Source organism: Perognathus longimembris, chromosome 7 (genome assembly GCF_023159225.1).
Source record: "Perognathus longimembris pacificus isolate PPM17 chromosome 7, ASM2315922v1, whole genome shotgun sequence".
NCBI lineage: Eukaryota > Metazoa > Chordata > Mammalia > Rodentia > Heteromyidae > Perognathus > Perognathus longimembris.
In genome coordinates this window covers 61354685-61377915 of record NC_063167.1, presented here as the reverse complement: position 1 = coordinate 61377915, position 23231 = coordinate 61354685, and the positions used below count along the sequence as shown (strand labels likewise).

The following is a 23231-nucleotide window of genomic DNA, read 5'->3' as shown; positions in this document are numbered from 1 at the left end:
GGTGAAAGGTTGTTCCCAAACAAATGGCTCCCCAGAAGCAGTATTTCAATGAATTAATAGCTGTAGCTTTTCAACAATGAAAATATTCTATCAGTTACTGCAAGACTAAGAAAGAAGTGACAGAGGCAGACAGAGAAAGAGCAGGAAAAAGATATATCAATTTAATGTCATTATTTGAGGTCCTGGCATTTCACTACTTGAACTTTCAGATTACTTTTGGCAATTTTTCCATTTGTTTTAATGTTTGGGTGTGTATGTATGTTGCTGTTACTATCTTCATTCTTGTCAGGAGACAGGGTCTGGCTAGAGAGTTCAGGCTGGCTTTGTATTCAACATCTTCCTGATTCAGTTCCTGAATCCCAGGATTTTAAGCATGAACTACCGTACCAAGACTGCTTTGTTTTAGCCAGCTTGAAGTGGGCCTCTGTCCCTTAGAACTGAAAGATACTCATTAATTAACATTCCAGAAACAATTTCTAGATTGTTGTATGTTCAATATATATCAACTACTTCCTATAACAAATGAACTTATTTTTATGAACTAATATGTAATGAGAGTTATAAGAAAATTTAGTAATTGATAATTATTATGGGTAGGAAATAGAGGCAAAGTGTCATAAATGGCAACAAAATTTGCAAAGTATTATATTCTGGAAAGTTTACTAATACTATTTTCTATGCCATTAAAATATAATGATCCCTAAGATTGCTTGCAGGCAGTCTTAGAGTTTCCTACTGTGGTCACTAGCTCTATCCTCTAAAGGTCAATGACCTTGATGGCAGCTGCTGTACTATTCTTGCTGCTGTCCTCAGTTCTGCTTTGGGCTCAGAAGTGTCACTGCCATTTTTTCCTTTGTTTTCTCTCACTTTACAACTCTATATTAGGTAATTAGAGATGGTGATAGCTTTGTGGTTGTTTCTTGAATGTGAGTTTTCTTTTCTTAGCCAGAAATGTCACTACTAATACTTCAGAATATTTGCTTCAACTCCATTTTTCTGCTTCTATTTTTAAAAATAATATAATTTTTGAAAAATAATAATTTTGAATTATACTACTGCAAAACACTAGAGGCACTCTTGACTACTGCCTCTCTGCTCTCAAGAAATAATCATTATTCTATATTTGCCTATAGCCTCCAAATCTTTTCCACAGTTGATTATACACAACTACACAGAAAAACATACTGTTGTATGTATGTGTGTTTATATATATATATGCATGTACATATACACACTCAGACGGTAGGTATCATGTTCTACATACCCTTTTACGAGTTATTGTTTTTTTTTTTTTTTTTTTTTTTTTTTTTTTGCCAGTCCTGGCCCTTGGACTCAGGGCCTGAGCACTGTCCCTAGCTTTCTTTTGCTCAAGGATAGCACTCTGCCACTTGAGCTACAGGCGCCGCTTCTGGCCATTTCCTATATATGTGGTACTTGGGAATTGAACCCAGAGCTTCATGTATACGAAGCAAGCACTCTTGCCACTAGGCCATATTCCCAGCCCAAGTTATTGTTTTTTATTTTTATTTATTTATTTATTTATTTATTTTAGTATTCTTTTTTTTTTTTTTTGGCCAGTCCTGGGCCTTGGACTCAGGGCCTGAGCACTGTCCTTGGCTTCTTCCCGCTCAAGGCTAGCACTCTGCCACTTGAGCCACAGCGCCGCTTCTGGCCGTTTTCTGTATATGTGGTGCTGGGGAATCGAACCTAGGGCCTCGTGTATCCGAGGCAGGCACTCTTGCCACTAGGCTATATCCCCAGCCCCCAAGTTATTGTTTTTTAATGTAGCATATTTCATCCATTTCTCCACTGATGGACTTCTAGCCAATTTCCAGCTTCTATTATTACAAGTAATTTGATAATGTACACATGTTCTTCTTTCTTTCTCTGTGTTAAATGTTTCCATTTCATTTCTTCTAATATCATTATTTACCACAAGCTGTGATTTCTTTCTTTTCCTTCCCACGAGTACTGGTCTACCTTTATAGGCTACAGTAATATCTATAGAGTTCTTAGCAATTAATCATTTTAAAAAGTTTTACTGAGTTATAAGTTACACAGCATAAAATCCACTCATTTTATGAGTATAAGTCAGTGATTTTTAATTATTACATTTAGTTTTATAGTTTGCAATTTAACATGTCAATCTACATGTATAATGAATGTTGACGTGTCACCCCTTCCATTATCCCTTTATCTTTACGATCCCACCTATCCCCTCAAATGTCCTAGTTCCATTTTTCATATATACTTAAAGAATATCATGACTATGTTCACCCACCATTCCTCCTTCTATTCATCTGTCTCCTTTCCTCTTAAATGTTATCCTTCAGTCAAAACATATTTCAGCTTCAATATTCATCCCTCTATGTACATCATACTTCAATCAAATGATCGTGCATATATATATGGTTCTTTATATGTTTTCACATGTTTATATAAGTATATATATTTTAATTTTATTGTGAAGGTGATGTACAGAGCAGTTATTGTTACATACAGAAGGTATTAAGTACATTTCTTGTCAAACTTTTTACCACCTCCCTCATTTTTCTCTTACCTGAGTTCCCTCCTCCCCTCCCCCATGAGTTGTACAGTTGGTTTACAACATATTGTCTTGTAAGTATTGCTGTTGCATTGGTTCACCTTTTATCCTTTGTCTCACCATTTTGATGTTCCCCTTCCCTTCCCTAATTCAGATAAACATATAAAGAATACCCAGGGTACTAAAATCAAATACATTGACAACAGGAGTTAAACCATAGGGAAGAAAAACAAAAGAAAAAAGCATAACTTCACATAGTACATTGAAAATAACAATGATAAACCACTCATTTCCATAACTTGGAGATAGCATCATTTTATATGATCATATGTACACAGCTATTGAGCTATTGTGATCATCTGTTAGGACTATACTAGACATTTACTAATTTTTACCAATGAGGGAAACTAAGGAATCTACGTTTCTTTGGGTCTGGCTCACTTTACTTAGTATGATTTTTTTTTCCAAGTCTTTCCATTTCTTTATGAATGGGGCAATGTCATTCTGATAGAAGCATAAAATTCCATTGCGGTATATATGTTTATATTTTTACATGTATTTCGTCCTGCATGTGTTTTCATATATGTTTTTATTTAGGGTCTAACTTTCACATAGGACAGAAACCATGTGTCCTTTGTCTTTGAACCTGACTTACTTTTCTCAATATGAATTTTCAGGTCCACAAAAGGACCTGACAAGGAACAGAAAATTGATCAAAAAAACAACTGATTTTTAAAGTAAATTTACAGAGTTGTGCAAAGATTACCACTATTTAATTTCAGAATACTTTTTTCCTCCATCACTCCTCAAAGAGATCTCATGCCTATCTGTAGTCATTCCCTATTCCCATCTCCCTCAGCAACCACCAATCATTATTTCTGTCTCTACAGACTTACCTTTCTTTTTCATCTGTGAAGAAATACATGAGAGATGGCCTTCTGTGTCTCATTTGTTCTAATCAGCATATTTTTGAGGTTAATCCAAGTTGTAGCATACTGTAATACTACTTACAGTATTACATAGATTTCTATTAAATTGGTAAATAACACTCTGATTATCTAGCTGTGTTATGAATAATGATTCTATGGACCTTTATGTACAAATTCTGTATGGACATATGATCTTATTTTTCTTGGATATGTTCCTAGAAGTGACTGGTGGACATGGTAGTTAGGCATTTCATATTTTGAGAAGCTGAAATTTCCATAGAATCGATACCATTTTATATTTCCACCAGCAATGTGTGAGCTTTTCAATTTCTTCATATGATTACACAAACTTTCTGTTACAAAAAAATAAAGACAAAAGATGCCCAACAGAGAGGTTCTTTTTTCCCATTTTGTACCCATTTCCAATTCTAAGTGATATTAGAGGTGTGGCACCTCAATTTCCACTCAGCATGTGTACATGTCAGGACAGTATGTACTTTGGCCATCTTTGTTAATCTAGTAAATGTAAAGATACCTTGTTTTAAGTCACATTCCAGTAATTACCAGTACAGTGAACTGTCTTTTGATATATCAACTAAGCAACAAAATTTAATTTTCAGTGATTTATCTACTTGTATTTTTACTCTATTTTTCATTCATTTCTTTATGTTCATTTCATTCATTTCTTTATATTTTTGTCTTTTTCTTGGCTTGTAAAATATTTATTAATTCTACTTCATGATGGACAATATTTCCTACTAATCTTTATTCTTAATAAATTGTGAGCACTGTCTTTCCGAGTTCTTCCATGCAAAACTGTTTGTACTATCAAACAGTACTAGGTGTTTTGATTCATGTGTGTAAGTGTTTTAACTGTTTCAACTAGGAGTATTTTCCACTGATTTCCTGGGAACTCTATAAAATACACGTAGAAAATTCTTGGTTGACTTTTCTGGGGAAATATGCAAATTAGGAGTCTGCTAGAATTAATAGCTGTGAACAGACTAAACAAAAACTAACACTGAAGAAGTAACATGGCAGAATGGATGAGGAGAGTGAAACCCTGGTTAAGGTAGTTACCAAAGGGGGGAAGACAGACACAGTTGAGAAGCAATCTTCTTAAACTTCATATACTATAGAGTTGACAATTCTCCTCCAAAACTCATGACAATGTCACCAATAAATATCCATTGCTAAAACACTATATTCTCCATTTTGCTATTGCCATTTAATCTTTTCACTTTGAATCAAGCTCACAAAACTCACTGGCAATATTAGTTTCTTGTTAAGACATTGTTTCTGATATAACAAGAAAACCCTGATCCAAGCACGATGGCCATAATACCAGCTACTTGGGAAGTAAAGAAAAGAGGACTGAAGCCAATTGGGGTAAAAAGTTAGTGAGTTTCTATCACAAAGAACAAGCCAGGTATAGTGGTTCATGCTTACAATCCTAATTACATCATAAGCAGAGGTAGGAAGTTTGCAGACCTAGAATGGGCCAGGCAACAATGCAAAACTCTAATCTGGAACAACTAAAAGCAAAAGGTCTGGCATGGGGAGGGAGTGGGTTGGTTCAAGTGGTAGAGTGACTGCCTAGCAAACAGTTCAAACTTTTATACTACCAAAAAAGAAAAAAAAGGTAAACAAATTTCTGGCCTGAAGTTAAAGTACAGAGTTGAAGTACACAATGCTCAGTCGTAATGTGCTTGTGTACAATGCATAAGGTCCTGGGTTCAACTTCCAACACCTCACAATTTAAAAGTATCAAATATAAACTAAAGATTTTCAAAATCTTGTAGAAAATCTAGAGATTAAAACTAAAATAGTTGAAAGTATATCAATAAATTTGATGTGTGTGTGTAATTGGTATTCCATGACAATAGAATAGAAAAAAAGATATATTGGCTGAATATATTCTTGAATGAATGAAAGGTATTAAGCTACAATTCTGAAAAGCTGCAAATACTAATCAGAGGGAATAAAATCACGTAGGCAATTTATAGTAAAAATGCTAAAAACCAAAAGGAAAGAGAAAAGCTTAAAAGCAATGAAAGAGGAAAAAAATATCTTGCTTGGGAAGAGGGAGGAAGAGAAGGAGTTGAAAGAGGAAGTTGATGATAATCCAGACCCATTTTATATATGAATAGATATGTTAACATGAAACTCCCTTATACAACTAATTCATGCAAATAAGAATATCAATAATAAAAACAACCAAAATTGGGACTAACAACTAATGTCTCATTAGAAAGGCAAACAAAACATGATGAAACATCTTCAATATGTTTAAAGAAAATAACTCTCAACATAGAATTATATCCATAATATATATACTTGAAAAGTGATGATAAAAGCTGAATATAGTGGTACATTCCTATAATTCTAATACTTGGGAAACTGAGGCAGGAAGACAATGATTTCAAGGCTAGCCTAGGCAACAGAGTATGAGCTTTTCTTACAGCAAACAAAAAGTGATGACAATGAATAAATAACTCTATGCTTTACAAAACAGACATAATTCTTCAGTAGGTACTCTTCATTAAAAGAAACATGAGTTTTACAGCTTACATAAGATAACTGAATAAATAATCACAAGAAAGTATGAAGGAATGAATGCAACGGAAAGTCATTATGTGAGTAAATATGAACCAACAAATATTGATGGGAGAAACTTGGTGTACAGATCAGTACTTAACATACAAAAGGCTCTGGATTAAATTCTAGGCAAAGACCAATCATAGTAATGCAAGATGGTATCCTAAACTCAGGAAAAATTAAAAGATGTGAAGTACACACCCACATGCGCACACACACACACACACACACACACACACACACGATCTGAAAGGGCTTGGTCAATGAGATTAGACCTATCTAGCAATCTGTTTTACAGATTTATTTTTAATAAATTTTATTACACACTAAAGTAAGTCAAAGGTAAGCACTATAACATCCGAAACTACAAAAAGGGAAGGTATGCAATACTAAAACTACATGACTATCTGATTAGTTAAAAACAAGACAAAAAAATTAAATAAGACCAGAACACTACAAATAATAAAAGCAGACAAAACCAAATATCTGTGCCAGTGGCTGAAACCTATAAAATGATTTGGAAAGCAGAGACTGAGAGAATTGTGGGTCAAGGCCAGCAAAGCATAAACGTACATGGAACCTCTAAGAGGTAGATGTGGTGTTAGCTTGTCTGTTATTTGAGCTGTGACAGGAAGTCTAACATCAGTGAATATAGGCTCAAGTGTCTACTCAGGGAGAATTTGAGGTCATATCTCAAAAATAAGCAGCACAGAAAAGGGGTAGAGGTAGCTCAGTGGTAAGAGAATCGTATGTATGAGGCCTGAGTTTAAACCAAGTACCAGCCCTCAAAGAAAAGTGCCCTGGATATTGTATAATAATGTATTAGAACTATGGAAGGGAAAGGGAATATCAAAATCATAAGACAAAGGATAAAAAGACAAACGATTCCAAAAGCAGTACTTACAAAACCATTTGGTATAAACCAACTGAACAACTGAGGGAAAGTGGGAGAGGGGAGACGGGGGAAAATGAGGGAAGAGGTAACAATTTGAACAAGAAGTGTACCCACTGCCTTACATATGAAACTGTAACCCCTCTGTACTTTACTTTGACAATAAATGGAAACACACACACACACACACACACACACACACACACACACACACACACCCCAAACATGGCATCAGCATACTTAAAAAACAAATTTGACAGACTAAAAGGAATATACAAATTCATAGTAAGAAACTTTAAACACTTGCTATAACTATCAAAAAGGTGAAAAGAAAATAGGAAGAATAAATAATAAATAACACTGATCCCCAAGATCATTGTAACTTTACAACTATATGGTGAGCCATAACATAAGTCTCAACAAATTTTAAAGGCTTGAATATCATTCAAAATACATCCAGATCACAGGTCAGATATGGCTCAAGTGGTAGAATGCCAATCATGAGTGAAAAATCCAAGCAAGAAATAGAGGCCCTGAATTAAAGTCTGAGAACAGGCATGCACATGTGCACACACACAAATTTTGTTTCGAGATACAGCACAGTTCTAAATGTGAAAGGGAAAACAGTAAAGATTCTAAATGTAATAGAGCACATTATTAAAGTACAAGACACACGCACACACACAAAGCATATATTGCAGTTCATGAAAATCATTCAGCAATATCAACAAAAGATAGTTTAAGGGATTGGGAATATGGCCTAGTGGCAAGAGTGCTTGCCTCATATACATGAAGCCCTGGGTTCAATTCTCCAGCACCACATATACAGAAAACAGCCAGAGGTGGTGCTGTGGCTCAAGTGGCAGAGTGCTAGCCTTGAGCAAAAGGAAACCAGGGACAGTGTTCAGGCCCTGAGTCCAAGGCTCAGGACTTGCAAAAAAAAAAGATAGTTTACAACTTCAGAAAAGTAAACTATTAAAGAAAATATTTGCAATACTGATTTCCAAGAAAAGCTGCATTCACACAATAAACATACTCTATGAATCATTTTTTTAAAAAGGTAATACCACAGCTAGATGCCAGTGGCTCACACCTATAATCCTAATTACTCAGGAGGTTTAGGTAATGGGTCAAAGCCAGCCAGGCAGGAAAGTCCATGAGAGTCTTATCTCCAATTACCCAGCAAAAAGTCAGCGCAGAACTATGGCTCAAGTGGTAGAGAATCAACCTTGAGTGACAAAACTAAGAGACAGCACCCAGGCCCTGAATTCAAGTCCCAATACCAGCATACACAGAAATGCATGTGTGTGCAAGAATGCACACAGATTCAAAAAGTGTGAAATGCTGATTCAATGACAAATTTTAAAAGAAAAAAGGGATATTCAATGGTCAATACAGACATAAAAATATCATCACTACCAATCATCAATGATATGCAAATTTAAATCAGGACTCTTTTTTGCCAGAAAGGGTACAAAAAGAAATATGAAAAAGTGCCAAATTTGAGGAAGATGTAGAGCAACATAAACCCTGCAGCACTGCTGTTTGGAAACAGATTCAACAGACCTGAAAATCTACTAGGCAGCATTCACCAAAGCCATATACTGTATAATCCAGAAATCCAGCAATTAATTTGATTTCAACCTAAATATCCTCCTACTTTCTCTCACTTTCTGTCTCTCTCCTTCCCTTTCATCCCCTTTCTCTCCCTCTTTTCCTTCCTCTCTCACAAACTTATATTCAAATGCAGAAATGCATACATGCATGTACATATTGATGTATTTAAATAATGACATATCTATGAAAATTAATGAACTACTGCTAATGAAAAAAGACAGTTGTCACAATATGTTGAGTGAAAGAAACCAGGCACAAAGGAATAAAATAGACAATATGACATTCCACCTCTAAAATTCTAATAATGATTGGGAGAAAGAAAATCTGTGGATATCAGCAAAAAAATTTTGTTGGTATGAGTAATACGTTACATGCTTACTTTAGCAAATCTATTAATCCATAAACTTAAGATTGCAATATTTTTAATAAATACTCAAGTAAAGTATTTTACTCAAAAATGTAAGTAGTTCTATTTCATAAAATACTATAAAGTAGATAACTACAGAAACATTTCCTCCTGTCTATTCTACCTCCATTGCAATTTCCATTGTTACTATCATAGAAATTATTTGGAAGAAACTTTGCATAGTTTTGGGTCACTGATATCTGTAAGAACATGAACACTTTAACATAAAAAGTCATTAAATGTTTGTTTTCCATGCCAAAATTCTATGAGTAATAAAATAAGGAAGCCAAACCATAAAACCAAAAGTTTGATAGGTCAAATAAGCTAAAGGTACTTTGAAGATAGGTTCCTATCTATTAAACTAGATTGTATATATAACAATTTGACATTTTATGTTTATACTTGATGTACATTGCTAAAGACAAAAACAAACCACAACTTTCAAACAAATTGTATTCTGAAAGCTGGCTGCATTAAATTTAGCATACATCCCCTATAGCTTGATTATAAGAAGGTACAGTAGAGCATGGAAATGAAAACAAACAAAAATTATTTCCTCCTGACTGTGGTGTTGGGTTTTATACAGACACATCCCTCCTGGTCAGTCAACTGAGTAGGCAACATATACTGAAAAAAAAATTAAAAGCCAGTTCACATTAATACATGAAAGACAAAAAGGAGAAAGAAAAAGTATAGTCAAATAGCAAACTGAAAATTAAAGTTAAAAAGGTATATAGTTTTAAAATGAAATGTTTTATATAAAAAGGTATATACACAGCTGAGTACTGTTTGCTCATGTTTATAATCCTATTTGGGAGGATAAGATTGTTGGAAGTGCAGTTCAAAACCAGCTTGGACAGAAAAAACATTCAAAAGATACTTTTTTCAAATAAAGAGCTAGACAGTGGTGTTTATCTGTTATCTTAGCTACAAGAAAGCTAACATAGGTGGATCAAACCCAGGTATATGTCTAGGCAGGAAAACCAGACCCTATTTCAAAAATAGGTGGCAAAAATCAGGGGCTGAAAGTGTGGCTCAGAGGTATGAAGACCTGCTTAGAAAAAGCAAGGTGCTAGAATCAAATTCAAAGGAAGGAAGCAAAGAAGGAAGGAGGGAAGAAGGGAAGGGAAGGGAAGAAGGAAGAAGAGAAAGAAATGGAGAAACAAGAAGACAGGGGAGGGGGAAGGGAAGAATGGGACAGAGGAGAGGGGAAGCGAGAAGAGGAGAGAGGAAGAAAGAAGAGAGAGGAGTAGGGCTCCTAAGAAAGTAAGAAGGAATAGGATCCAAAGCAATAGTGGAACAATGGCTTTTCAGAGAAAGCGGTACAATGTGGTAGTTTAGACCAAAAATCTACTTTACCTTCAAATGAATATGGACTCTAGTTAACTCACTCTTAATAAATATGATGCAGACGATATAGGGAATTGACTCTAGAAGGTCAGTCAGAAAAGGTAATAGGGCTTCCCCCTACATCTCTTACTTTCTTTGAACTCATCCAACCAAATTGCCAAGCCATATGCAGAGGTATGCAGAGATTTTACAACATACAACCTACAATTGGTATCAACAGGAGACACATAAATGAGCAAATCTTTAGGTGATTCTAGTTCCCAGCTTTTGAGCTGAGCTAGCTACAGCAGATGCCAAATAGACCAGAAATAAGCTGTCTTTGCTGAGCTCTGTCTAAATTGCTAATAAACATAGGTATGGGTGTGGTAGCTTCTGTATTACAGCAAAGAAGATAAAGTTAAATTACAGCAGGTGTGAATGCTTGGTAGAAGTTAAAGGGGTTCACACACTGATAGCTTTTATTTTCTGTGTGATGTGTGAGGCATCATCATCACTTAAATTGAGAAAGTGGAGAAGTTAGAGAAGAATGAATAGAAGTCTGAGCCAACCAGAGAAGTATGGTCTAATTGTCAAATCATGTTGACAGCCAATTTTAGATTATAGTGAACTTAGAGTACACTTCTGTGAGGCTTTCTCCAGCAATGATTTGCTCTTGACTGAGAGTACTGAGAAAGTGCATAGCTGAATTTACCAGAGTTGAACTGGACTGATACATGACATAATATATGAAAAAATAAATAAACATAAAGGATTTGAGGAACCCCAAAATCTCAACTAGTTGAGAAGGAAAGGAAATTAGGAACCAGTGGCTCACGCTCATGATCCTAGCTACTCATGACGAGGAAATCTGAGAAACCCAGTTCAAAACTAGCCCACCAGATAAATTTGAGCAATTTGTTAACCAGGGTTAAATGGTTATCTCCAATGACCAGTAAAAAGCTGCAAGTGTAGTTGTGGCTCAAGTGGTAGAGCTAAGCAAGAGTTTCTGGCCCTGAGTTCAAACCGTAGCACCAGCGCGCGCGCGCACACACACACACACACACACACACACACACACACACGCAGGGTGGGGGGGAGTAATGAATATTTGGAAAGGAAGTTCTGATAAAGAATAATCATGATGGAAATATTTTAAAAGTAAACCAAAATGAGAAGACATTGTGATGAGAATGCTGATTTTTGAGCAGATAACAAATATAAAACTAAGGTCTTTAGTGTGACTAGATATCTGAAGTGAAGTGCAGAGGTGACTGAGGGAACGGTCAAACAACTGAGAAGCAAAGGTCATAGATGGACCACCAAATACAATCTGAAACCTGAATACAGAAAAAACACCAAAATCTAGGTACCAATTGTTTGTTTATTTATTTTTTGCCAGTCCTTGGGCTTGACCTTTGGGCCTGAGCACTGTCCCTGGCTTCTTTTTGCTCAAGGCTAGCACTCTACCACTTGAGCCACAGCACCACTTCTGGCTTTTTCTATATATGTGGTGCTGAGGAATCGAACCCAGGGCTTCATGTATGCAAGGCAAGCACTCTACCACTAGGCCATATTACCAGCCCCAAGTATCAAATTTTTTGATGAACGAAAAGGAGCAGATTGGCAAATGACAGCAACAAGAATGGAGCAGAACACTGCCATACAGTTGAATGATATAGGCCTCAAATGACAGATTTTTCAAAAGGTAAGCCGCACAATAGGTTTTTCCTAATCTAATGTCTTTCTACTTTTGTAAGAGCAATCCCTTCCCCCCACACACAGACTTAATAAGTGCTATAATTCTGATATGTTAAGTCAAATGATTAAGTTCTAAGAAGAGAAGGAAAGAAGTATCTAAAATATGCTTTAGCCAGGCTAAAACTTGAGCCAATGGCTCAAACTTGTAACTACTCTGGAGGCCAAGATCTGAGGTCTGCAGTTCAAAGCCAGTCCAACCAGAAAAGTCCATCAGACTCTTACCTCCAACTAACACCAAAAAACAGGAAACAAAAGAAAACAATAGACATGGAGTTGTGGCTCAAGTGGTGAAGCACCAGCTTTGAGCAAAAAACAAAATGCTCAGGGGCAGTGCTCAGATCCTGAGTTCAGATCCTAAGACCTGAACAAAATAAATACAGTACAATTCTTACCAACTAAAGTATACATGATATTGGCTTCTACCGTGACTCGAGCCAGGAACTGTGGTGCATTATAGGGACTTTACACACCGAAGCAAATCAAGACAGTCCACAAAATGTAGTGCTTGAAGCAGCTGGGAAAACAATGCAGCAAAGGAACTACCATTATAGATGCGAACATTTCCAGAATGGACTCAAAGTAAGTTTCTGTTTCACGTTTATACCTATATAAACTCCTACATTACATTTTCACTCTAGTGTGAATCTGAGTCACATAATATATACGTATCATAATATGCCTTATCATAAATACCTCTTAAGCATCTGTCTATTTAAGAACAGAAATTAAGCATATTTTAATTTGCAGCTGTGCTCTAGCACAGTGCTGGTTAAAGTAGTCACTCATAAGTATTTATGAGTTACTAAGGGATCTCGAAACTACAGCCCAAGCCAGGCATTGTACAGAAAGTCTATAACTCCAGCAACTCAGAAAGTATAGACAGAATTTCAGTTAAAGGTAACCAACACAAAATGTGAGATTCTATCTCAAAATCAACTCACATGCAGCAGTAGAAAAATCACAATACAAAGATGGCAAAAATATGAGGCACTATCTGAAAAATAAGCTACAGTAAAAAGTACTGGGACTTGGCTGAAGTGCTGTTTACCTATCAAGTATGAGACCCTGAGTTCAATCCAAAGTAACACACACACACACACACACACACACACACACACACACACACACACACACACGGAGGAGAAGGAAAGAGATATAGCCCAAACTGAAACAATATTTAATTTTACAATTTTTAACCTTTTATCCCATTTTATGACTTGTACTCAATGAGTAAACTAAATTGAAGTTAGAGGAGCTAAATTATCAACATAGCCGGCCTTCATAATAGAAGCTAAGCAATATCTGTATTAACATGGTATCTACAGTTTGTGGCTTACAATAGCCTCCAGATGCTCTACTTATGAAGAATGTAATCTACTTATGAAGAATGTAGTACAAAAACTTAATACTCCTTTCACAAAATAGACCCATAAAATGCTTAAATTTCAAGATCATTTCTTCAATTCTTTTGAGGATAAAGTCCACATGGAGGCGTTAAGTTTGCCACAGACTTAAAGGCTTCAATACAACAGTTGCCTTATAAGAAAATGAAAGTTTCAGAAGTCACCAGACAGTCAATATATGGATTACAGGCAATAACAAACATAAGTTAAACCACAGCCATAAAACCCGAATTTACACCTTGTTATAGTAAACCAAATAAGAGATGTGGCCTCTATTCTGGCTTTTCTAAGGCAGACTAATTTTGATTAGGCTACTGTATCACTTCAGTTAACATAATTGTCTTAAAAGAATCGCAGATTTGATTTATAAAATCATCTGTAGAGTATATCCACTTCATAACCGAAACAGTGAAAGCAAATTACCACAGAAAACACCCTATATTCTGTTTCTTACAAGATGGTGATAACTATGGTTTTACTTACCCAAAACTTTTATTACTTTACAAGCTATGTGAAAATAGTAACTCCATTATATGCATACCATACATTAAAAATACAATAAAAACCAACTTAGCTTTACCTCCATATCAAGGTGAACTATTATTTGAATAATAATAATAGTAAACTTCCATATTAGCAAGATCAGATATATAGGAACTTCTTAAAAGAATAGCTTTTTAAAGAAAGATTAAATATTCAAAATAATGCAGTACTGACCTATGTATACTTACCTCCCATGAATATCATATTTTTCTATTTAAAATGTTTTTTTCATTAAAACTTAAGATTTGGGGGCTAGGAAAAAGTAAGCCATGGCTTAGTGGTAGAGTGCTTGCCTAGCATGCACGAAGCACTGGGTTCAATTCCTCAGCACCACATAAACAGAAAAAGCCGGAAGTGGCACTGTAGCTCAAGAGGTAGAGTGGTAGCCTTGAGCAAAAAGATGCCAGGAACAGTGCTCAGGCGCTGAGTCCAAGCCCCAGAACTAGAAAACAATAACAACAACAACAAACATAACATTTATTTGTATAAAGAAATTTGGTCATATATTTATTAGCAATTAGTAATTCTATACACTATTCTCAGTAAAACTATTCTATGTATTCTATAGATTATAAATTATACTACTTCATTTCATCAATTAAATTTAATATCAAAATTAGTTATGGTTAACCCTTCTGGCTAATAGAATATTAGTCTCTATCCTGGCTTACCTACTAAGCCATGGCTTACTTTTCTAAGCTTCCTTTCATGCCTCTTAATTATCCTGCTGAGAGCAATGCTAAACAACAATCTACCTATATGCTAGGTTGGAGGGCCTGATTAGAATAGGACTGATGACTCCTGAATATGAGATTATTTTCTACAGTAGGTAAAGCTGCACACAAAGAATCACAAACAGTACAAGAAATGTATCCAATGCCCAACGTATGATACTGTAACCTCTCTGTACGTCAGTTTGAAAATAAAAATTTGAGAAAAAAAAAAAAAGAATCACAAAATCATGGGACTCATTTTAAATAAAGTAATATGTATTTATCATCAAAATAGATCAATCATTTTCAACTTTTTTGTAATCTAAGGAAAACTATTCCCAAATACTTCTGCTAATTTCTACACCAAATTATCCTTTAAAAGCAAGTCTGGGGCTGGGGATATAGCCTAGTGGCAAGAGTGCCTTCCTCAGATACACGAGGCCCTAGGTTCGATTCCCCAGCACCACATATACAGAAAACGGCCAGAAGCGGCGCTGTGGCTCAAGTGGCAGAGTGCTAGCCTTGAGCGGGAAGAAGCCAGGGACAGTGCTCAGGCCCTGAGTCCAAGGCCCACGACTGGCCAAAAAAAAAGCAAGTCTGGCAAGCCAAGCACCAAGGCTCACACACCTGTAAGCAAGCTACTCAGGAGAAAGAAATCAAGATTATTATTTTTTATTTTTATTTTTTTGCCAGTTCTGGGCTTGGACTCAGGGCCTGAGCACTGTCCCTGGCTTCTTTTTGCTCAAGGCCAGCACTCTGCCACGTGAGCCACAGCGCCCCTTCTGGCCATTTTCTATATATGTGGTGCTGGGGAATCGAACCCAGGGCTTCATGTATATAAGGCAAGCACTCTTGCCACTAGGCCATATTCCCAGCCCAAAATCAAGATTATTTTGAGGTTATCCAAAACAAAAAAGTTTGAGGCACCCGCGTCTCACCGTTTCTCAACCAATAAAAAGCTGGTGTAGTGTGGTAGCATTCATCTATCATCCCAGTTAAACCAGAAGAGTAAAAAGAATTGTTGTCCAGGTTGGCCATGACATAATCTCAAGATGATATTTTAAAAATAACCAAAGCAAGTATGAGTTGGAGGCATGGTTCAAGTGGTAAAGTGCTTGACAAGCAAGTGCAAGGCCCTAAGTTCAAATCTCCATAGCACCAGGGGAAAAAAAGCGTGTAAAATAAAAGGTTCAAAGTTATATAAGATGATAAGATTCAAAGATATATATATATATGATGAGATCACTGAATTCAGTCCTAGTCAACATTAAGTTTTACAAAAAGTTCAATGAGGGCTGGGGATATAGCCTAGTGGCAAGAGTGCCTGCCTCGGATACACGAGGCCCTAGGTTCGATTCCCCAGCACCACATATACAGAAAACGGCCAGAAGCGGCGCTGTGGCTCAAGTGGCAGAGTGGTAGCCTTGAGCGGGAAGAAGCCAGGGACAGTGCTCAGGCCCTGAGTCCAAGGCCCAGGACTGGCCAAAAAAAAAAAAAAAAAAAAAAAGTTCAATGAAACTTTAAACACTGACATTCAGTATTAAAACTATAAAATTTTAATTTTAGCACATCCCCAAAAGAAATTTAACTTTGTAGTCAACTTTATACATTATAAACATATTATTAAAGTATAATAATTTGTTCATTAAATTTATAAATATTTATTAGAAATAAATGATGAGGAATTTTTTTTTAAATTTTTATTGTCAAACTGATGTACAGGGAGGTTACAGTTTCATACATTAGGCATTGGATACATTTCTTGTACTGTTTGAGGAATTTTAAGAAAATGTAAATCCAGAATTTTCTTGGATCTATAAACACTTGTGAGGATACACAAATTACAAGATACAGGCAGGCTGTAGTTTTTATTACACATAAAGACAGCTATAGGGCTGGAATATGGCCTAGTGGTAGAGTTCTTGCCTATCATGCATGAAGCCCTGGATTCGATTCCTCAGCACCCATCTATAGAAAAAGCCAGAAGTGGTGCTGTGGCTCAAGTGGTAAGCCTTGAGCAAAAAGAAGCCAGGGACAATGCTCAGGCCCTGAGTTCAAGCCCCAGGACTGGGCGGGGTGGGCGGGGGGGAAGACAGCTGTATTCTAAACCTATAGTTATCTAACACCAAACTCTAAAACAACATGTGGAACTTAAAAGGTCAGTTTTCAGTGGCATGGCCACATTCTAAGTCATCAAGAGCTGCATGTGGCTAACAACTATCAATATAGATGGAGAAAATTTCCAGCCTCACAGGAAGCTGGAATGCATAGCACCATGTACAACCAGTTAAAGTACAAAGTTCTAATTAGTTTTTAAAAATGGTAATACAAATTCAATTAATAATTTGGAAGCTGGATATTTAATGAGAATACTTAATAGTGTACATTTACAAAAGAGAAAAACAATAGTGAAGATTTTAAGTACATAAATTGATATGATTAATTTGAAATTTTATATGTTGAATGTGAAGGCATCCAGTCTTTGGACCTATTTTACAATGAAACAATTCATCTAAAGAATGGTACAGGGAAAATTTCCTTTCTTATTAAATACATTTAAGTAGTTGTTATTGAAGCAATGTCACTGAAATAACAATGAAGTGAAGCAAGGTTTATGGTATTCTTTATGTCTTTTACACTGAATACAAAGACTGTTTAACATAGTGTTAGGATTCCAGGCTCTGGAATCAGGTTGCCTAAATTCAAAGGTTGGTCTTGGATTAAAAACTCATTTAAATTCTCCATGCCTCTAATTCCTCATCATAAACTGGAGTAATAAGTGAACTGCTTCCTAGAGTTAAAAAGATTGTGTAAATGTATGCATGCAAAAAATACTTGTGAAAACCTGGCACACAATAGTCCTCAAAAAATGCTAGTTGTCCAGAAACTAACAACAAAATCAACAACTCAACTGACAAATGGACAAAAGAGCTAAATAGAGACTTCTCAGAAAAAAAAAAGAAGCAAAATGTCCAAGAGACATATGAAGAAATGCTCAACATCTCTGGCCATAAAAGAAATGTTAATCAAAAGACTGAGATTCCATCTTACCTCAGTTAGAATGGCTAGCATCAAGAATACAAACAACTGGGGCTGGGGATATAGCCTAGTGGCAAGAGTGCCTGCCTCGGATACACGAGGCCCTAGGTTCGATTCCCCAGCACCACATATACAGAAAACGGCCAGAAGCGGTGCTGTGGCTCAAGTGGCAGAGTGCTAGCCTTGAGCGGGAAGAAGCCAGGGACAGTGCTCAGGCCCTGAGTCCAAGGCCCAGGACTGGCCAAAAAAAAAAAAAAAAAAAAAAAAAAGAATACAAACAACTGATGCTAGCAGGATGTGTGGAGAAAGGAACCCTAATACACTGTTGGTAGGTATGTAAACTTGTTAAACCACTGTAGAAACAGTGGTTTTAAAACAGTAAACACAGAACTACAGTATGATCCAGCAATATCACTCTTGGACATTTATCCAAAAGAGTACGAGTAAAGCTACTTGCACAACCGTGTCCTTTGCTTCACTATTCCCCACAGCTAAGTTATGGAAACAGTCCAGATGCCCCTCAATGAATAGACAAATGGATCAAGAAAATATAGTATATTTACCCAGTGGAATTTTACTCATCCATTAGAGGAAGAATACTATTACATCATTTTCAAAGAAACCAATGGACTTAAAAAACACTATGTTAAGTGAAGTCAGGCCCAGAGAAACAAAGGATGGATGTTTTCCTTATATGTGGAAGCCAGAACTAATTTACAAATGTATAAGCAAACACATACAGGTTTTATGTAAGTGTATACAAATGTATTAACCAAAGTAATGGTATTTGCAAAGGAGAATTCAAATAGTATAATTCCTTAGAAAAACTCACAGGAAACTGTTACCTGAAAGGTGTGGGAGGGCATAAAATGGGAGGGTAGAAAAATGAAGGAGGAAAAGCAGGGGGGTCTTAATATTCAACACTTACCTTATGAAACTGAGAAAACTGAGGGTAGGGGTTGGGTTGGGGGGAATGGAAGAGAATGATGAAAGGAGCAACATGGATCAAGATTCATTATCGTTACAAACTTGTTGAGTGGTAACCCATTTTCACAATTACTTAAAGATGATAAAAATAGGGCTGGGGATATAGCCTAGTGGCAAGAGTGCCTGCCTCGGATACACGAGGCCCTAGGTTCGATTCCCCAGCACCACATATACAGAAAACGGCCAGAAGCGGCGCTGTGGCTCAAGTGGCAGAGTGCTAGCCTTGAGTGGGAAGAAGCCAGGGACAGTGCTCAGGCCCTGAGTCCAAGGCCTAGGACTGGCCAAAAAAAAAAAAAGATGATAAAAATATAATTTAAAAAATGATAGTTGCTCAGAAATTTGCATTTTCTTGCTGAACCTGATGTTCACATGACTTTCTCTTATCAATTTCTATTGGCCTTCACAGAGAAACTCCAGAACAGTCAAAGATCACTATATAAACACTAGGGTGCAGGGTGATTTTACAACTACAGTCAAGGGAGACTCTACATCCAAATCCCTATAACACTTTTACCCATAGTCCTCAACACCTCTACCCTAAGTGTGTAATACAAATCCATATAGGAATCCTACAGGTGTATTTCTTTTTCTTTTTATGCTCCTTTAAAAAGTAAAGTAAAAAGTAATATATAGTGGTATCCAGAGGAATTACAGATACCTAAGGCGGGTAATAAGTACATTTCTTTTTGAAGTGTCACTCCTTCCTTTGCTGTCTCCCAGTTTTTTCTGCTCATCCCCACCACAAGCTGTAGAATTCATTTTCACCATAGTGTTTAGTGAGTATCATTGTTGCATTTGTTCACTTATTGTCACATCCTTCCTGTGCTCCCCCCCCCTTACCTTCCCCAAAACAGATACGATTACAAACAAGACAAAAAGGCAACCCATAGCTATATTTCTAAAAGGAAACCAAAGAATATGCCAGGTTAAAAGAAGTGGCATGTGCTTTTGTGTTGGTAATTCTGGGTGAATAAAAGGTAGGTATTTATTCAAATAAGGTAATTTTGGATGAGAAGAGTTGAAAACCTCCCAGAAAATTGTAGCCTTACTTAATTTTTAAAAATAGTTTAGACTCAATATTATTAGATCTTCAACTACATTCAAATTTTGAAAACAATTATCAGAATTTTGAAAAGAAACACATGTAGTACATATGTAATACAGAGGGTTATTATTTCATTAAGTTTTGAAACATATCAATATATTTTCTTAGTTCAATACATAAAAACAAAGTATCCAAATTAATGCTGCTTCTACAGCATTGGAGATGAGAATGGAGTCTCCCTGGCTTTAAGGTCTTATCTGAGAAAATATTTATTCTATGAAAGGGGTAGATTTTAGCCAGGCACTAGTGGTTCATTCCTATAATCCTAGCTACTCAGGAGACTGAGATCCAGGGGATCCTAAGTCAAAGACAAAAGAATCTCCAAAATAACCAGCAAAAAGCAGAGTTGAAAGTATTGCTCAAATGGTAGAGAGCAAAAGCCAAAAGTGAGCAAGAGCAACTCGATTGCTAGATAGACAGATAATTGATATATGATAGATATTTTTAACCGAATACAATGTAAGCATCAGACAGTCAAATTCCACTTACCTTTATTCTCAACTTCATTCTTCAAAGTATTTTTACTTACATGGTCCCCAGTAAACACCAAAATGTGAAAATATTTTGAAAGTACATGTATTAGTAATTAGTGATGCAAATGTAGCCAGGTCATCAGATCTATTCCTTACTCTGTTATTATTAATAATATGATCTCAACTCTGGCTTATTCAGAGGTCATGCACTTTGGTTTTGAAATGGAATGATTGCACAGGCTGATCTCTAAGATCACTTGTTATTTCTAAAAGTTTATTCCACATACCAACTGTAGTTTAAATAACTACATTCAAATTTTTAAAAACCAAAATTCAAGAGCTAATTCCTTTTACAAATACCCACAATAGCTTGATGTTATAATAACAGTCACTCTTTCATAAAGCTTTTAAACATAATGCAATTTCTTTGTTCACTACAACGGGGCAGCAACACACACCTGATAACATTGCTCCAAATGAAACTACAGGCACTAATCTATACACAACATTTCAAACGATTTTCTCTGTGAAACAGTGACTGTTATCTTCTTTGTCACTTTACAGCATTCAGATTATTATAATGACCTTTCAGTTTCCATCAGTTAACTTACATAAAAAGCTGGCTAACATCCTTAAGAACTAAACTGTCACACTTACAATTTAGGAAAGGATTCTCATAGAAGTTATTTAAATATGTTTATGCAGGCATTTAAAGTTTCCATTCTGTTTTTGGAAAACTAGACAGAAATATGTAAGCCAAAGCATGCTATCATTAAAATACAAACACTATACAGGAACACTTGATGAAAACCACTGATATGATTCAATTACTAGAAACACTCTGTAACACAATTAACATTAAGTTTTTTAACAGAACTTAATCCGGGAAACTGACAATTGGTAAGATATAAATAATTCTTCAAACTTTTTGTATTTTTGTACAGTGTCTTACTACATTTGGGCAATTTAAAAAAGATAATGTGAATTCTACTTTTTAAACTCAACATAGCACATACAACAGTATATTCATTATAAAGTTTGTATGATAGTTCATCGTGTTTTCCTGGAACTCCTGAAATTTAACACCAACATTTCATTGTTGAAACAGAAACCATACAATCTTATCTCATTATTTACACGGCATAAAATGAGTAAAATTCTTTTATATCAATTCTACCTATTAATTCATAAAGGAAAAAATCATTTCCTCAAGATAAGTTATAAAGTCTAAGTCTTCTGTTACAAACAAATCTAAAAGGAAAGTCGACCAAATGATCAATTCCATGTGTCGGACTGTCTTTACTACTGGGGATAACAAACAGTAATATTGTTTACTCTTATGAATTATAAAAACTTTACAAAAACAAACCAACCATTTTTCCACAACCCATTCTGCTACGTATGCATGCGTATGTTCATACATAAGGAATAGCCAATTTTAATGGTTTTTTTTTTCTATTTCATTCAGTCTTTGCTCTCAGCTCTCAGAATTCAACGGTTTCAGAAAGTACTTTGACTCCCAAACATCTTGAAGTTCTACAGACATTGTGGCAGATTGTTGGAAGTCTAAAGAAAAGGCAAGCCCGCCTCACTTTTCTCTCTAATGCTTAAGGGTGCCACTAGGTTTATGTTTGCCACTCCTCAGGATTAACCTTACCTGAAGAGTGCCACACTAGCCCCTCACCTCGTGCTAAGGCAGGGCTAGGCTCTAGAGATGGAGGGGAAAAGGGCCAACTCGGGTCCACCGCACTACCTGTAGCTTCCAAAGACAGGATCGGGGTGCTGATGGGGAACAGTGGTGCGGAAACACAAGAGGCTTCTTTGCCTGTACCATATTTGGGGAAGTGTTCCAGATTGTGTGCGGTCCTCCCCGCTCCGGTCAGAAAGGGAATCTCGGGGACCGCTGCACCTCCGCTCTTCATCCCGCCCGCCCTGGGCGCCCGGCCCTCACCCCGCTGCTGGGGGCGGAGGAGGAGGAAAAGGAAGGCAGCTGGTCCCCGGGGCCCCCTGGAGCTGTTCTCGGTGGCCGCAGCTAGGCCCGGGCCGTGCCAGCGGCCTCCCGGGCTCCGACCAGGGGTGGTGCTCCAGCCCGCAGTGCCCCACGCGCCCTGAGGGGCCCCAACCCCGGCCGCGGCCCCTGCCTGGCACTCACCGCTCTCCACTTCGCCGCCTTTCTTGGCGGTCGCCGCGTTGCCCATGGCCGAGGCGATGGCTCCGAGGGGTCAGGGAGGGGAAGGAGAGGGGGAGGTGGGCCGTCCCCGCTGCACCACAGTCCACAGCAACTCCCGCTTCTGCTCCCGTCAGGGCAGCGAGTGCGCCCCCAAGCCGGTGCCCGCAGTCCGGGCGGGAAGATCGACGGGGTGTGGGGACAAGGGTCCGCGAAGTCGCCGGTAGCGGGTACAGGCAGCGGCGGCGGCGGCGGCGGCGAGCGGACACTCCCCCTTATCCCGGCCCGCCCTCTTTGCGCGCCCCCGGCAGCCGCACTCCATGGGCTCGGCCTCAGCCCGCGGGCAGGCGGGCACGCGCGCGAGCCGGAAGTGACGTCGCTAGAGACCCCCCCCTTGGGCGGGCGCGCGCGCGCGCGCTCTCGCGGTGGGCTGCTGCTGTGCTGGGCGGATACAGCTGGGCAGTCCCCGTCTGGGCCTGGCCCGGCTAGCGCTGTGACTGAGGCCCATTTGGGGTCTGGGAGGCAGGCGCCGAGGAAACCCGTTAGCTTAAAAGAACGTAGGATCCCTGCGTTCTCGTGGCCTGGAGTGAGACAGCGGTGCGGTGCTGTGCAGCCGCAGCCTCGGGCCCGCGGACCTCAGGCCAAGCTTTCGGCCTCAGCTCCGGGAATACCCCAGGCACGAGGTGAGCCTTGCAGAGCTGGGTGTTCTCTGAGGCCCCCACCTTGT

The 23231-nt window shown here is 37.7% G+C and overlaps 1 protein-coding gene across 1 annotated transcript in view; it reads right to left on the bottom strand.

Annotated features, from left to right (window-relative positions):
• Nucleotides 1–22813, bottom strand: part of Prkacb (protein kinase cAMP-activated catalytic subunit beta) — a 113849-nt gene extending 91036 nt beyond the window's left edge. The window contains 1 exon segment of the mRNA XM_048351662.1: nt 22490–22813. Within this exon segment, the coding sequence (XP_048207619.1) occupies nt 22490–22535 (46 nt within the window). The 5' untranslated portion in view covers nt 22536–22813.
• Between the last annotated feature and the right edge of the window lie 418 nt (nt 22814–23231).